The 17,568-nt window shown below is 42.6% G+C and overlaps 2 protein-coding genes across 2 annotated transcripts in view; one reads left to right on the top strand and one right to left on the bottom strand.

Moving 5' to 3' along the window:
* The window catches only part of LOC133991866 (NACHT, LRR and PYD domains-containing protein 14-like), a 721,507-nt gene that overhangs the window by 483,304 nt on the left and 220,635 nt on the right, over positions 1 to 17,568 (bottom strand). The window lies entirely within an intron of this gene.
* Positions 6,379 to 13,235, top strand: prkn (parkin RBR E3 ubiquitin protein ligase). Its single transcript, XM_062430159.1, has 10 exons — positions 6,379 to 6,465; positions 7,472 to 7,635; positions 7,799 to 8,155; positions 9,637 to 9,720; positions 9,841 to 9,956; positions 10,198 to 10,334; positions 10,813 to 10,874; positions 11,991 to 12,221; positions 12,714 to 12,831; positions 12,958 to 13,235. The coding sequence occupies exons 1-10, from the start codon at positions 6,459 to 6,461 to the stop codon at positions 13,059 to 13,061; spliced, it is 1,380 nt and encodes a 459-aa protein (XP_062286143.1). The 5' UTR covers positions 6,379 to 6,458; the 3' UTR covers positions 13,062 to 13,235.

Below are 17,568 nucleotides of genomic sequence, written 5' to 3' on the forward strand. Positions count from 1 at the left end.
GAGAGGAGGAGGTGAAGCAGAATGTCAAAGCTACTGAGTCTTTTGTGTCGGGTGTTTTCCGCCCGTCGACAGCTGATTCAAATTCAAATAAGATCCTGAATGGATGGTTCACACTTTACATTCCTACACACACACACACACACACACAGCAACACACACACACACACTCACAAACACAGTAACACACACACACACACAGAGGAATGAAGCAGAGAGAGTGATGTCATTCTTGGAGGAGGTGAGACGCTCAGAGAATAAGAAAAGTTTTTATTCACATTGAGCTTCATGTTTCAGTATTTTCTACTTTAAATGTACACACACACACACACACACACACACACACACACACACACACACACACACACACACACACACACACACACATACACACACACATACACACACACACATACACACACACACAGTAACACACACACACACACACACAGACACACACACACACACACACACAGTAACACACACACACACACAAACACACACAGTAACACACACACACACACATACACACAGTAACACACACACACACACACAGTAACACATGCACACAAAGACACACACACACACACACACAGACACACACACATACACACACACACACACACACACACAGTAACACATGCACACACAGACACACACACATACACACACACACACACACACACACACAGTAACACATGCACACACAGACACACACACATACACACACACACACACACACACAGAGGAATGAAGCTTCGTGTTATTTTATTAACGACTTTTTTCATTTACAGCACAAACAGGATGAAATAAATAAATAAATAATAAATAATAATAATAATAATACTTCTCATGTCACGTTAAACCTGTAGAAACACAGATACTTCACACACTGTCCATCGTGGTCGTCGGCCTCCATGCTGGCCGAGAAACTCTGAAACACGATGAAACACAAACAGCAGCGAACCCAAAACTCATCATGCAGAAACACGAAGAACTAAAACCTGATTCTGTGTTTATTATCTGTGTTTGGTGCTTTGTGTCTTTGGGTCAAACTCATCTTCATACAAGGAAGGAAGGAAGGAAGGAAGGAAGGGAGGAAGGATGGAAGGAAGGAAGGATGGAAGGATGGAAAGGAAGGAAATATGGGGGAAAAAGGGAAGAAGGAAAGAAAGAAGAAAGGGAGGACAGATGGAAGAAAGTGCACAAGCACAAGAGGAATAAATGAAGGACGGAAGGATGGAAGGATGGAAGGAAGGAAGGAAGGAAATGAAGAAGGACAGAAGGAAGGAAGGGAGAAAGGAAAGAAGGAAGGAAATAAGGAAGGAAGGAAGATAGAAGGTAGGAAGGAAGGAAGGAAGAAAGGAAGGAGGACAGAAGGAAGGAAGGAAGGAAGGAAGGAAAGAAGACAGGAAGGAAAGTGGGCAGGATTGGACGCCTTGGCGGCCCGTTCTGGCCCCCGGGCCTCATGTTTGACCTCCTGTCTTAGCAGACCTGTTCAGCATCAGTCGAGTCCATCAGCTGATCTGTGAACGTAACTTAAAGGACGACGAAGGAGACGCAGTGCTGAACGTTCACTGTATCGCTACGGCAACGCACAGCTGTCCAACTGGTCACCACGGCAACACAGCTGATGACCCGGTGAACCAGACCTGAATGTGACTGATCATTGGCTGAAATCAAAACCGTCCTTCTCTGTATGGCAGCTGCTCATTGGTCGAGCAGCTCCAGACTGACTGTGAATGCTGCGCTCTCATTGGTTTAGGTGGGAGGTGGGCGGGGCCGACCGAGTAAGCCTGTCCGTCAGAGGAACCGAGGGTCACGATTGGCTCTCCGGGAGCGAAACCGGATCTCGGACAGTTTGGAGTTGATGCCGGAGCCGATGACGCCTTTCTTAGCGAGAGGAAACCGAGCCAAGATGGCGTCTGAAAGGAGACAGGAGGAGGACAGTTACATAGAGGAGGAGGACAGGTAGAGAGAGGAGGACAGGTAGAGAGAGGAGGACAGGTAGAGAGGAGGACAGGTAGAGAGGAGGACAGGTAGAGAGGAGGACAGGTAGAGAGAGGAGGACAGGTAGAGAGGAGGACAGGTAGAGAGGAGGACAGGTAGAGAGGAGGACTTACTGAAGATGGCGTTGATCTTGTGCGGGTCGAGTGCGCTGCGCTGTGGTTGGAAGGCCGGTCTGCGGCTCCGCCCACCTCTCAGGTTACTGTTCATCAAGGTGTTCATATCAAACACGCCCGCAGCAGCGTCCGGGCCATCGCCGTGGGAGACTGCGACTGATTGGCTGCCTGCCACGAACGGACATCACAGAGAACGCCAGAACCCGGATACACCTCGACCTGGCTCACCTGGACACAGAGAGGTTAATGAGACACTTAAAGAGTGGCTAACGAGCTGCTAACAAGCTGCTAACAAGCTGCTAACAAGCTGCTAACAAGCTGCTAACAAGCTGCTAACAAGCTGCTAACAAGCTGCTAACAAGCTGCTAACAAGCTGCTAACACGCTGCTAACGAGCTGTTAACAAGCTGCTAACGAGCTGCTAACAAGCTGCTAACACGCTGCTAACGAGCTGTTAACAAGCTGCTAACGAGCTGCTAACAAGCTGCTAACAAGCTGCTAACAAGCCGCTAACAAGCTGTTAACAAGCCGCTAACAAGTTCTAACCTGGACACACAGAGCAGGTTAACTAAACACTTAACGAGCTGTTAACGAGCTAAAGTTTATACTACAGATCAGATTAATCCAGATTCAGTATAAACCGGATCGTGTCCTCACGTGGTCGTTGGCGTCTCCGGCGGTGCACTGACTCTCTGAGCAGCTCCTCCTCAGCTCCTCCATGTCCGTCTGACTGCAGAGCGGCGCCTCCTCCCCCATGTGGTCCGGCCCCCCCCTCCATGTGGTCCGGCCCCCCCCCCCATCCTCCTCGGAGCCCAGCGGACAGCAGAACTCAGACATGCTGAGGTCGTCCGGGTCCCAGCGGCGGCACCTGGACCAGCGGGCTGAAGTCTGCGTCCTGATTGGCCGCCGCGTGGTGCTGATGCGAGTAGGAGGCGTAGCTGCCCGTTTCCGTGGAGACGGAGTCTGTCTGACTGTTGACCTGGCCCAACGTCTGCCACATGGAGGACAGGAGCCCAGGGATTTCTGGGAAATGTAGTGAAAGTAAACCAGATTACTTTAAACCTGATTAAATTAAACCAGATTACATTAAACTAGATCAGATCAAATCACGTTGATTTAATCCAGATTAGATCAACTGAATCCAGATCATAATAAACCAGATCCCAGCAGAGTGAACCGGGTTCAGATTAAGTTTAAATAGACCAGATTAGTTTAATCCAGATTATATTAAACCAGATCAGATTTAGAGGATGTAGAAGAGAACTAAACTAAATCAGTGAATTTCACTAAATGAAGAACACACAGCTGAGGGATCCTGTAATGCAGGTGTGTGAGTGTGAGTGTGAGTGTGAGTGTGTGTGTGTGTGTGTGTGTGTGTGTGTGTGTGTGTGTGAGTGTGAGTGTGTGTGTGTGTGTGTGTGTGTGTGTGTGTGTGTGTGTGTGTGTGTGTGTGTACCCTGGACCAGCATGCTCTTCAGTCTCTGGTTCTCAGCCGTCAGCTCCGCCTTTTCTCTCTCCAGCTGACGAACCCGCGAGTGCAGGAAGTGAAGCTCAGCGGTGTGAGACGTCACATCAGTCACACCTGCCTCCACCTTCACCACCTGCAGGAGGAGCAGGAGGAGGAGGAAGAGGAGGAGGAGGAGGAGGAGGAGGAGCAGGAGGGGGAGGAGGAGGAGGAGCAGGAGGGGGAGGAGGAGGCGGAGGAGGAGGAGGGGTAGGAGGAGCGGGTGGATCAGGAGGAGGATGAGGGGGAGGAGGAGCAGGAGCAGGAGGAGGAGGAGGAGGGGCAGGATGAGGAAGAGGAGCAGGAGGACGAGGAAGAGGAGGAACAGGAGGAGGAAGAGGAGCAGGAAGAGGAGGGGGAGGAGGAGGAGGAGGAGGAGCAGGAAGAGGAAGAGGAGGAGGAGGAGGAGGAGGAGCAGGAGGAGGAGCGGGAGGATCAGGATCAGGAGCAGGAGGAAAAGGAGGAGGAGGAAGAGGAGGAGGAGCAGGAGGATGAGCAGGAAGAGGAAGGTTAAGTTAAACAGGAGGCTTTTAGACTTTTAGACGCTTTAAGAACTTAAATTAAATTCTTCTTCTCTTTTGTTGTTTCATCTTTTAAACCTCGGTCGTCTCCCTGAAACTAAAACTCACTGATAATCTGACATCGTTCTCATTAATATGCAAATGAATCGGTCTCAGCTGGTCGTTTCCTCTCTGTGAACAACAAACACACTTGATGTAGACACACACACACACACACACACACACACACACACACAAACACACACACACACACTAACAACAGAAATACACACAAAAACATCAAATAAAAACAGACGCTACAATGTACAATAACTAAAATATACTGTGTGTGTGTGTGTGTGTGTGTGTGTGTGTGTCATTAGTACAAGAATATAGTAGAAAAAGTTGTGTGGTAAAAACGCACACATCTGGAATTTAAACACAGCTGCTGAACCAAAACAATGAATCACTCCCAATGCAGGTATCATTTAACAGGTTATCCCGTTAAATGATACCTGCATTGGGAGCAGGTGTAAAACCAGCTGTGGCTCCCAATGCAGGTATCATTTGATGGGATAACCTATTAAAGTGTACCTGCATTCAGAGCCACAGCGTGCAGACGTTTTTCTGCCTTTACAATAATATAGTAATAAATAAAGAAATTAATTAATTAATAACAGATACAAATGAAACAATCAGCTACAACCTTAACTAATTAGCATGTGAAGTTATACTTAAAATAAATATAAAGTTTTCAGATTTAATACTGAGCTCAGGTCAGTGCATTAAAACAGCCTGCAGCGCCCCCCGCTGGCCACTGTGTCAAACTGCACCAACACATGACGTCACATCATTAAAAGACGTAAAAACTGTGTCTGTAGTTTTTTCTAATCATTTCTAATAATATTTATTGTTCTTTTTTAATAATAACAGTTGTTTCTAATTATATATAAATAGAGAAAACATGTTGGTTAAACAGGAAAATATGTGAAAAATAATTAAATCTACAGTTATATATTTAACATTTCCTTTAAAATAAAACCATATAATTAAACTGATTCTTTCTTTAACATAAACATTGAATTAAAGTGATTTGTCTTTAATACATGTGAGTAAATTACTGCTGCACTGATATCTGATATCTGTGAGGAGAACAACAGGCGTTCATATCCAAACTAACTCTAATAATTATACTTATATTATATATTTATAAATGTGATGATAAATGAAACAGTAAGCTACCACATATCCCTTATATATAAATAATACATACATACATACATAAATACATATATACTCATACATACATACATAAATACATACATAAATACATAAATACATATATACTCATACATACATACATACTCATAAATAAATACATACATGAATTCATACATATATACATACATAAAATATATATTTGCAAACAATTGAAAGAAAAATATCTTTGAGTAAAACTAAAGCAATATTTAAGAAAACACTATATAATAAAGATGTGGTAAATACAGCTGTGATAAATACAGATGTGGTAAATACAGCTGTGGTAAATACAGATGTGGTAAATACAGATGTGGTAAATACAGCTGTGGTAATTACAGATGTGGTAAATACAGATGTGGTAAATACAGATGTGGTAAATACAGATGTGGTAAATACAGATGTTGCAGGTTAATTGTCTCACCGTCTCTCCGCCGCTGTGTGTCCGCTGCAGGACGCTGCTGTCCGGACTCTCCGTCATCTGCAGACACCGGAGACTCTACCGGAGACTCTACCGGAGACACTACCGGGGACACTACCGGAGGAATACCGGAGACTCTACCGGAGACACTACCGGAGACACTACCGGAGGAATACCGGAGACACCACCGGCGAAATACCGGAGACACCACCGGCGAAATACCGGAGACTTTACCGAAGACACCAACGGAGACACTACCGGAGACTTTACTGGAGACACCACCGGCGAAATACCGGAGACACTACCGGAGGAGTACCGGGACTTTAACGTAGGGGAGAAAAAACACACACAAAGAAAAAAAATGAAAAAAACAACATTAAAATTCATATATACATCCATTTCCGTTTCCGTTCGGTGACGTCATTCTGCTGTCTGTAGTTCTTTGTTTGGTTTTTGTAGTTCTTTAAACATGTTCGTGTTTTTAATGTGTGTGCTGTCTTAAATAAAGTAAACAAACATTAATAATGAGTCAGTGTGCTGTCACCTGTGCGTGTGCGTGCGTGTGTTTGCGCGCGCAATGGACTACAGTACCCAGAGTGCACCGCGGCCTGCAGACTGTAAACACATGATGGAGGCTGGGAGCTGAAGGACGAACAGATGATCGGTGAGTTTCTGTCACACTGTCAGTATGAGACTGATCGATTACTGATCAGACCGATCACTACGTCATTGCACCGTCACCTGGTTCATGTTTGATATCCGGTCTGCTTCCAATAACTGATCGATAACTGCGCTGCTCCTTTAGATCAGGATCAATCACTATAAACTAACATTTACCTCCTAACTAATAACTAATAATCATTAATACCTGCAGACCTGATGACTCAGCAGTGACTATTGATCATTATTTACTGTTTAATTATTAATAAATCTTCTTCTGAGTGAAACTAGAAGATTAGAAAAAGTAAAATCAATCATTGAATGTTTCAGCAGGATAAAATGAAACATCTGTAATAGTTTAACTGTCTAATATTAACACAGCGTTTAATAAAAAGCTGCTAAAAATGAGACTGAATTCACACTAAGGAAGGTTTTAAATGTCCAAACAAAGTTCAGCCACTAGTCACAGGTCAAAGTTCACTGATTGATTAATGTCACTGCAGAAAGTTACAGTTTGGATATATGAAAGTATATAAATAAATAAATAAATAAATAAATAAATAAATAAATTCTTTTATAAATAGATTAATAAATGTGTGAAAAATTAAATAGTTCATGCATTAATTAATATACAAATAAATAAATAAATCTATAAATTATATATATAATATATAATATATATTTAATGTCTCTTTTAATTTGTGATTTATTTATTTATGTTTATAGAGAATCAAGCATTAAATTGTATAATTATATACTTGAGCATTTTGTTACATAATTATATATTTATTCATTTATTTCAGCATTTAATTGTATAATTATGTATTAAGTTTCAGCCCTTAAACCCTCAGAGACTGTAAACATCCAGATTATACATATACATCACCTGACCTCACCTGTGACTTAAAACACCTGTGTGTGTGTGTGTGTGTGTGTGTGTGTGTGTGTGTGTGTGTGTGTGTGTGTGTGTGTGTGTGTGTGTGTGTGTGTGTGTGTGTGTGTGTCCTCAGTGTTTGTGCGGTATAATCTGGGGCCAGGTGTGGCTGTGGAGCTGCAGGAGGAGTCGAGCGTAGCCGAGCTGAAGGAGGTGGTGGGGAGTCAGCAGGGAGTCCGACCGGAGCAGCTCCGGGTTCTGTTCGCTGGGAGGGAGCTGCAGAGCACCGCCACGCTGCAGGTGAGTCAGAGGCTGCAGCTGCAGGTGAGTCAGAGGCTGCAGCTGCTGATGGGAGTAAGGAGCAGAGACCGGAGGTGAAGAGGAGCACAGGGAGCAGAAGACTACTGGATGAAGTCATACGTATTAATTATAAACTCCTCCTCTCCTCCTCTCCTCCTTACAGGGTTGTGACCTCCCGGAGCAGAGTACCGTGCATGTGGTCCTCCCTCCATCAGGTTCCCCCTCCTGCCAGCTGCTCCTCCTGCAGGAGCGCCTGGCTCGGAGCGGGGAGGAGGAGCAGGACAGTCTGACCAGGCTGGACCTCAGCTCCTCACGCCTCCCGTCCACCTCCTCCGGCCTGGCAGTGATCCTGGAGGGGAACAGTGGAGGAGGAGCAGAGGAGGTGACGGAGGAGGCGCGTACAGGACGGCGTCCCTGCAGCACTTTCTTTGTGTTCTGTAAGAACTGTCGGTCGGTTCAGCCGGGAAAGCTGAGAGTCCGCTGCAGGAGCTGCAAACAGACGACACTCACACTCAGCAGGGTGAGTGTGAGTGTGTGTGTGTGTGTGTGTGTGTGTGTGTGTGTGTGTGTGTGTGTGTGTGTGTGTGTGTGTGTGTGTGTGTGTGTGTCTGTGTGTGTGTGTGTGTGTGTGTGTGTGTGTGTTACGGGTCCCAGGGATGGGGGGGCACATTAACTAATATGTGCCTGTATAAAGCAGTAAAGCAGAGGAATGAGTCCAGATTGCCTCTCTGTATGATTTATTTAACATCATGAATCATAACAGTCACATCAGCACAACACGTATCTTTTACTTCATCTCAGGTTTACATAGTTCAATTTCACATTTTCACAAATTCAGTCTTTTATCTCACTTAAATCACTACTTCAGTCTCAATAACATACATTTTCTCTAATCTTCTCTTCACTAATCAACACATATTTAGCTTCTGTATATACATTACATTTGTCCATTTCACAGTATAAACTGGTTCAAAACACCTTTAAATACAATATATTACCTTGCTTCTGCTTTGTTACATTAAACTTACATTTACTCTGCAAAAGGCTTATAAACAAAGATATATTCAATTTGTAACCTTACATATTTCAATTTTAACAAATGTACCTTTTTATAGTAAACACACATAACACATAACCAGCTGGGAATAAATCATGTACCGGAGGTTTTAATGTCACTTATTCCCACTTTAACTAGTGCAACTGGCACAAAATGGCGCCCGCACTGGCAAACTTTCCACATATTATTGTTGTTTAAACATTAATAACTCATCAACACAGATTAAAACCTTCACACAAACACTCACGCTGATAATATATATAACATTTCATGGTGGATAAACAGTTTACTGACCTGTATAAAGCAGGTAAAGCAGAGGAATGAGGACACAGTTTGTTGTGTTTCCTGTCCAGATTTCCTCTGAGGAAGCGGCAGCAGGTGCGCCCCCTAACCGTTCCCCGGAGCAACTCATGAGAACACAAACGTCCCCCCCCCCATTTCCAACATAAACGGAGCACCTCAAAACATCTAATTGGAAACTTCAATATATACAATAACAAAAATGATTGTGATATTAAAGGAATCTTACAATCTAAATGTGGTTACCCTATTTTGGGTGTGCCACATGTACGTGTGAGTGTGAGTGTGTGTGTGTGTGTGTGTGTGTGTGTGTGTTGATGATGGTGATGATGATGATAACGATGATAATGATGATGGTGATGGTGATAATGATGATGGTGATGATGGTGATGGTGATAATGATGATGATGATGATGGTGATGATGATGGTGATGATAATGATGATGATGGTGATGATGATGATAATGATGATGGTGATGGTGATAATGATGATGATGATGATGGTGATGATGATGGTGATGATAATGATGATGATGGTGATGATGATGATAATGATGATGGTGATGATGGTGATGATGATGATGATGATGGTGATGATGATGATGATGATGACGGTGATGGTGATGATGATGATGATCTTTCAGGGTCCGTCCTGTTGGGATGATGTTCTCCTCCCCGGTCGTATCCATGGCATCTGTCAGTCAGAAGGTTGTCACGGCAACCAAGCGGTAAGAGGGCGGGTCTAATATGTGTATTATAGCTCCCTGAGTTTGTCTTAAAGAGTTGCATTCTGGGAGATGTAGTTCCTTCATTCTGTGTGTGTGTGTGTGTGTGTGTGTGTGTGTCAGGAGTTTTATATGAAGTGTGCGTCCCATCCGACCTCAGAGGACGACCTCTCTGTGGCCCTTGACCTCATCTTGACCAACATCAGAGACGTCCCCTGCATCGCCTGCACTGACGTCATGTAATACACACACACAGTAATACACACACACAGTAATACACACACACACACACACATACACAGTAATACACACACACACAGAAGAAAAATGTAGTTCATCCTGACTGAATTTGATCCTGTCTGTCTCTACCTGTCTGTCTCTATCTGTCTGTCTCTATCTGTCTGCCTCCACCTGTCTGACTCTACCTGTCTGTCTCTACCTGACTCATTACCTGTCTGTCTCCACCTGTCTGTCTCTCAGGGACGTGGTCCTGGTCTTCCAGTGTTTGGAGCGTCATGTGATCTGTCTCGACTGTTTCCGTCGTTACTCTCAGACTCGACTGGACGAGAGACAGTTTGTTCACCATCCTGTGATTGGCTACTCACTGCCGTGTGCAGGTAAGACTGTGTGTGTGTGTGTTTGTTTATGTGTGTGTGTGTGTGTGTGTGTGTGTGTGTGTGTGTGTGTGTGCTTGTGTGTGTGCTTGTGTGTGTGTGTGTGTGTGTGTGTGTGTGTGTTTGTTTATGTGTGTGTGTGTGTGTGTGTGTGTGTGTGTGTGTGTGTGTGTGTGTATGTGACTGTGTGTAGCTGTGTGTGTGAGAGTGAGTTATGTGTGTGTCAGAAAAACACATAATATTTACTTAATATTAATATGGATGAATTTTGTCTCTCTTGTCACTCTAATTAGTCTCACTTCCATTTGAGGGATAATCAGGCTCTCAACTTTAGAACTACATTTCCCATAATGCTTTGTTTGTATAAATGCCAGTTCATGAGCTGCTCGTCCTCATCATGTGATGTATGTCAGAGTCTGTGACATCAGGTCATGTGACAGATATCATGTGTATTAATGTGATGATATCTGTTTATTCTCAGCTGGCTGTACAGACTCTCTCATTAAAGAGTTGCATCATTTCCGCGTTTTAGGAGACGACCAGGTGAGTCACATCACTGCACACGTAGTTACACAGATCAGTGATAAATACGTGTTGGTAAGATGATCAATTCATAAATCAGTTGAACTAGTTTTAAAAGCAGCATCAGGTTTGTTAAAGCAACAGGAGATAAATTCAGACTGAACTCAGCGGCTCCGCAGCAAGACATCATGGACGTCCGTAGCAGCAAGACATCATGGAGGTCCGAGTTACAGCCAGTTCAATATAATCAATATATTAAAAAAAGATCAATAAGAGAAAACTGGATCAATGTGTAATTAAGGTTTTATTGTTTTAATAATTGTTTTATAAATGGATGAATGCAGAAAAAGACCTTAAACATCTTTAAAAACTAGTTTTAAACGGCATCTTTTAATAGTCAGTATGAACAAGAGGAACATGGGTCAGTAACTAATAAGTGTTAGTAAGATGATCAATTCATAAATCAGTTAAATTAGATTTAAAAGCAGCATCAGGTTTGTTAAAATGTACATTTAGTATTTTTGTTGGTTTTATATCATTTGAAATGACATTTGCACCATTTTTTACCAAAAGTAAGACTGAATGCTCCTGAAAATGTCAAATGGTGTAACCACAAAAGAATGATAAATATTACATATTTTATCACCTACAGTGTATTTAAGTGGACTTATACTAATAATGACTTCATTTAAAACATGTAAATGTTTCCTGATCTCCATGGTAACCCAGAGTAAATGTAATATTTAGAACAATTGTATTCCATTACCTTTATTTAATATAAAGTTATAATGTAAGATCATGCCAAACTAGTTGATATGGTGTTTTATTGACAATTTAGTGTTTTTAAGCAAGTTGAATTATTTGGTACAAAACTTTTATGGTTACACCACTTAGACATTTTTGCCATAATCCTCTAATATATTCTCTCAAAATGGATTAAAAGCAGAAATTTGATGCTGGGTCCACAAAAAAAGAATGTGTGCAAGTTATTCATACGTTTATTTTCACATTTTAACCCTTTAAATTTAAACTAAACCACATGGACACATAAACACCTCACTCACCCTTGTGTATAGATATATATATACTGCTGGTTTGGGTCTCTCATTAAACTGATCTGGGGTCTGTGTCTCTCAGTATGGGCGGTACCTGCAGTTCGGGGCGGAGCAGTGCCTGTTGGGGATTGGAGGAGTTATGTGTCCGTCACCCGGCTGCGGGGCGGGGCTTCTCCCCCCTGATGGCAGCCGCAGGGTGGAGTGTGACAGACAGCTGGGCTGCGGCTTCGTCTTCTGCAGAGTCTGCAGGGAGGAGTACCATGAAGGAGCCTGTCGGACCGCTCCGACTCCGCCCACCGGTGTAGCCTCACAGGTGAGCCGGCCAAGCACAGGCCTCCCTGCTGTCCCTGTGATGACCTGAAGATCTAATCTGTTCTATCTTCTTTATTTATGATTTAATAATTAAATATGATGTTAGAGCTTCAGATCAGCTGATTAATCAATTAAAGGGGAGCTGCTGCCTCCTGTCCTATGAGCACATTAACTCCTCTCTCCTCTCTCCTCTCCTCTCTCTCCTCCTCTCTCTCCTCCACTCCTCTCCTCTCTCCCCCTTCCCCCCCCCTTCCTCCTATCCTCTCCTCTCCTCCTCTCTCTTTCCTCTCCTCCTCTCCTCTCTTCCTCTCTCCTCCTCTCTGCTCCTCCACTGTCCTCCCCTATCTCTCTCTCTTCCTCTCTTCCTCTCCTCTCCTCCTCTCTCCTCTCTCCTCCTGTCTCCTCCCCTCGTCCTCTCCTCCTCTCATCCTATCCTCTCCTCCTCTCTCTCCTCTCCTCTCCTCTCCTCTCCTCCTCCCTCCTCCTCTCTCAGGGTTTTGTGGTGGAGGAGGAGGCGTCTCTCAGAGGGAGGTGGGATCGAGCCTCTCAGCTCCTCATTGAGGAGTCGACTAAACGCTGCCCTGAGTGTTCAGTTGCTGTGGAGAAAAACGGTAAAAACAACCTGCAGTGTTTAATTTCTTTATTGTTATTAAGAGAGGACACACACACACACACACACACACACACACACACACACACACACACACAGGTAATGAGTGTGTTGTCTCCCCCTGCAGGCGGCTGTATGCACATGCAGTGTCCTCTGTGTAAAGCAGAGTGGTGCTGGCTCTGCAGAGTTCCCTGGAACAGAGAGTGTATGGGAAACCACTGGTTCGGCTGAAGACACACACACACACACACACACACACACACACACACACACACACACACACACACACACACACACACACACACACACACACACTGGACGAAGACTTCAGCTCTGAACTGTCAATAAAGACAAAAATGCACAAAATAAATGTATTTATAATAAAAATAAACAAATTATTTTACACATGGCTGGGTTTTTTTAATGTGTATGTGTTTATGTATGTGTGTGTGTGTGTGTTTTTATGTGTGTGTGTGTGTGTGTGTGTGTGTGTGTGTGTGTGTGTGTGTGTGTGTGTTCAAGTGAGCCAGCAGGAGATGCTGCTGACTTCAAAGTGTATAAATGAATAAATGTGATGCTGATGTTTGAGTCTCTCAGTCCGTGATTATGAATTATATCTCAGAGGAAATCACTTATAAAAAGTCTCAGCAGTGAATAATGACTCAGATGTTTTATTTAAAGTCTCTTCAGCCAAAAACAGTTTCTCCTCTTCCTTCAGCTGGATGTGTGTTTCTACTCTGAGCTCATAGGAGCTGATGTTTCCTCCACAGTGACTCCAGGCTCGCTCCTCTCTGCTTTCACTCCTCCTGCTGATCCTCATTCTACAGCATAGTTGGGATCCTTTCTTTCTTTAAGTCAGATCTTCATTCAGCAGCCTTGATAGTCACCTGACTGTTTGTCAGAAGTATCTATAAACCCTCTACAGCAGGAGAGTCAAACATGAGGCCAGTGGGCCAGAACCGGCCCGCCAAGGGTCCAATCTGGCCCACTTTCCTTCCTTCCTTTCGCCTTTTTAACGATCCGGCCCACATCAGATCAGATTGGGCTGTACTTCTAATGAAGGTGAAAGTCTGTTCAGACTATAAAGATGAAATGATAACTGCCAAAGCAGATATTCAGATTTAAAACAACACAAAGAGTTACAGGAAGAAAAAAATTGAATATTTCTGCACAAAAAGTATACAATAAACAAGATAGTCTGACTGTTACACAAACACACACACTTCGAGTGACTTCTAGTAAAGAAGACAGGTAGGCAGTAAAGGTGAAAGTCCATTTAGACGCCATTTCACAGTCATCAGAGCAGAAGGAGGAAAACAGCAAGTGTGAGGCAGGTGAGTGTTAATATCAGGACTGTAAATAATGATTACTGTCATTATTGATCAATCTGATGATTATTTATCACATTAATTGTTTAGTTGATTAAAGTGTGTCAGAACAATGTGAAATGACAGAGTTTGAGGTGTTGAAACGTTGTTTCCTGTTGTTGTTTTCCTGGTTTGTGCGTCCTCACAGTGATGTAACGTGACTCACTGCTGCAACTTTAGTTTAACTGTCAGTATATAAATAATTTTTTGTCATTTGATATTTTCACATCAAACATGTCAGACTTCATGAAAGTATACTTTTTTTTATCACAGTTTACAAAATGCTTTACAACATTTGTACAGAAAGAAACAGAGAATACAAATATAAAGATTTTTAGTTTAACACACAGCATGACCAACTGATCCTGAACTTCACTGGCAGCCAATGCAGTGAGGTTAAAAAGGAGTGATGTGAGATCTAAGGCCAGTCCTAGTTATCAGCCCAGCTGCTGCATTTTATATGAGCTGAAGATGAACCAGGGAGCTTTAAGGCAGGTGGAAAGGACATTGTAGAAGTAAAGATGGGATGAAATGAAGGCATGAATGATACGTTCTGAGTCAGAGTCTGATAATAATGGTCTGATTTATGCAACACTGAAAAATGCCCTTTGTTGTATTTTCTGTTTAAACTGTCTCAGAGGAAGAAGAACTTTAGTTTAGCTCATTATAAATTGTGTGCATTAAATATCTGCACAAAATTCACTACAGATTATAAACACAACAAAGAAGTTAAACTTCTCTTTAATGAAATGAAAGTCTGGATCAGAAACAGCCTGAAGACCAACACGAGTCTCTACTGATCTATTGATTTAATCTATAAAACACAAAGTTTATAACTGAGTTTCATACATTTTACCACCAGGACACGCAACATGAGGACGCACACACCGAGTAACTTCCAGTAAAGCCAGGGAGGAAAAAACAGGTAGCAGCAGACAGGTAGGCAGTAAAGGTGAAAGTCCATTTAGACGCCATTTCACAGTCATCAGAGCAGAAGGAGGAAAACAGCAAGTCTGAGGCAGGTGAGTGTTAATATCAGGACTGTAAATAATGATTACTGTCATTATTGATCAATCTCATGATTATTTATCACATTAATTGTTTAGTTGATTAAAGTGTGTCAGAACAATATGAAATGACAGAGTTTGAGGAGTTGAAACGTTGTTTCCTGTTGTTGTTTTCCTGGTTTGTGCGTCCTCACAGCGATGTAACGTGACTCACTGCTGCCTCTAAAAACTAAGAGTCAAAGTATGTAAACTAATAAGAAGCTACTAAGTTGAGAGGCAGGACTGGGTTCATTATACTGTGTATGTGTGTGTGTCTCCAGTGTTACTGGTTTACCTCTCAGACTCCAGAAGATGAAGAAAGAGGAGGAAGAGGAGGAAGAGGAGGACGGAGCAGAGTCTGTAATATCCAGTTGTCTGTCTATGAAGAGTGACCGGTCTAAAGGTTATACTCCAGACTTCAGTAATGAACCTGGACCCTCAGACACAAAGTAAGAGACAGTTTCTACTGTAAACTGACCTGAAGATGATTCAGTTTAATATCATTTGATAATCTACATTAAAAATGTCACTCAATATGAGGTCCTAATTACCAGCATTAAAAACTCTCCACTGATGGGAAGGGAGTTGGCCACAAATTTCAGGTTTACAAGTTTATTAAAATACAAATTACAATAAATAAACAGTTAGATAAAACTATTCAGCTATTAAAAGCACTGAGACTCCTGGGACCCAAGCTCAATCAGAAGCCCATGACAATACAAGAAAAAGTCCACATAAGTCACCGTTCCTACACAGGACTTAGTCAGCCCAAAAGTCCAGTCCCAGTGGCAACGAAAGAAGCAGGGAGCAGCAATGGGGGCTTGGACTCCGGCCCCACAGACGGTCCACCCCTTCCTCGGCACAGCTCCTTGGCTATTGGCCCCACCGTTGGCTGATACGCAGCATCTCGGGCAGCACCACATCACCCGCGGATCGGGTCCTTGGAACATTTATTTCCTATGCTGTGCAAACACACTTGCAGGGAAATTACACCTATTTTTTTTTAATTTATTTTTTTAAACTTACAAATAAGCCAAAGGAAACCACCAGACAAATTCTGTCGAAGAGGCAGAGCTACTTAAAGCAGGTCAGAAATGTGTTAATATGTTGATACCATTAACCTGGGATGCATGCTATTGAAGTACATAGTTTATCATTCACATCTGAATACAGAGAAACACTGAAATGTATGCACTGACAGGGACACAGGCAGGCGCTTAGTAATATACACACCCTGACATATGAGAGAGGAAGTGAATATGTTCCTTTACTTATCTCAGATTTTGCGCAGCATCAAACTCCAATTCTCTCGCAGCTCAGGTCCCCGGAGGCGCAGCGCTAGCTCTACATCAACGGTGAATCACATCGACCCCGGTCCTCCCTCTGTACCAGCGGCTCCTCTCAGGTAAGTAAATTCTACTCCGACCACCTGAGAAGTCCCTCTAGGAAAGCTGAGCCACCAGACAGTTCGGCTCTCGGTGAGTGTAGCTCTCCCTCTGCTGCTCCGATGATATGTGTAAAATGTTTCCACAGACACAGAGCAGAGTTTCCAGTGTCCAGCTGTCTGTCTATGAAGAGTAACTGGTCTGAAGATATACCTCCAGTATTCAGTAATGAACCTGGACCCTCAGACACAAAGTAAGAGACTGTTTCTACTGTAAACTGACCTGAAGATGATTCAGTTTAATATCATTTGATAATCTACATTACAACAATATTTGTTTTATAATTCTGTAAGTTTGTAAAAATTCAGCCTCTAATATTTAGTTCTTTGAGCATTGACTGCATTATTTCTTTGTTTATATCTTTCATTTAGTTAAAGAGTGTTTGATTGATGTTCTGAAATATTTATTAGTTGTTTGAACCAATATTTAATACAGGTTAAGTTGCAGAGGTCAGATTGTTTAGTTTTCTTTGTAGACATGAACAAGTTAATGTGACAGTCCAGCATCAGGCAGCAGTGCCTTTAGTTTAACTGTCAGTAAATACATTATTATTATTTATTATTAATTATTATGTAATCATTATTTTTATCATTTGATATTTTTACACCACACGTCAGACTTTGTGTTCTCAAACATGTAATTAAGTCAGTAAAACTTTATTTATGTAACATCTTTTTTATCACAGGTTACAAAGTGCTTTACAACAATTGTACAGAAAGAAACAGAGAATATAAATATAAAGTAAAAACATTCATAAATACATTCAGACATAACAAACATATGAACACAGAAAGCATACAGCAAGCAGTCACCATGCAGAGCTCACCCTTCAAGTTATTGAATGTTATAGAAAGGATTTCCTAACAAAGTGGGTTTTAAA

The sequence above is a fragment of the Scomber scombrus genome, chromosome 12, assembly GCF_963691925.1.
Source record: "Scomber scombrus chromosome 12, fScoSco1.1, whole genome shotgun sequence".
NCBI classification, from domain to species: Eukaryota; Metazoa; Chordata; class Actinopteri; order Scombriformes; family Scombridae; genus Scomber; species Scomber scombrus.

Bases quoted from the DNA above. Each gene is read 5' to 3' on its own strand.
- prkn (XM_062430159.1), top strand. The intron at 8,156-9,636 runs GTGAGTGTGAGT...ATGATCTTTCAG, and splicing joins CGACACTCACACTCAGCAGG to GGTCCGTCCTGTTGGGATGA. The intron at 10,875-11,990 runs GTGAGTCACATC...TGTGTCTCTCAG, and splicing joins GCGTTTTAGGAGACGACCAG to TATGGGCGGTACCTGCAGTT.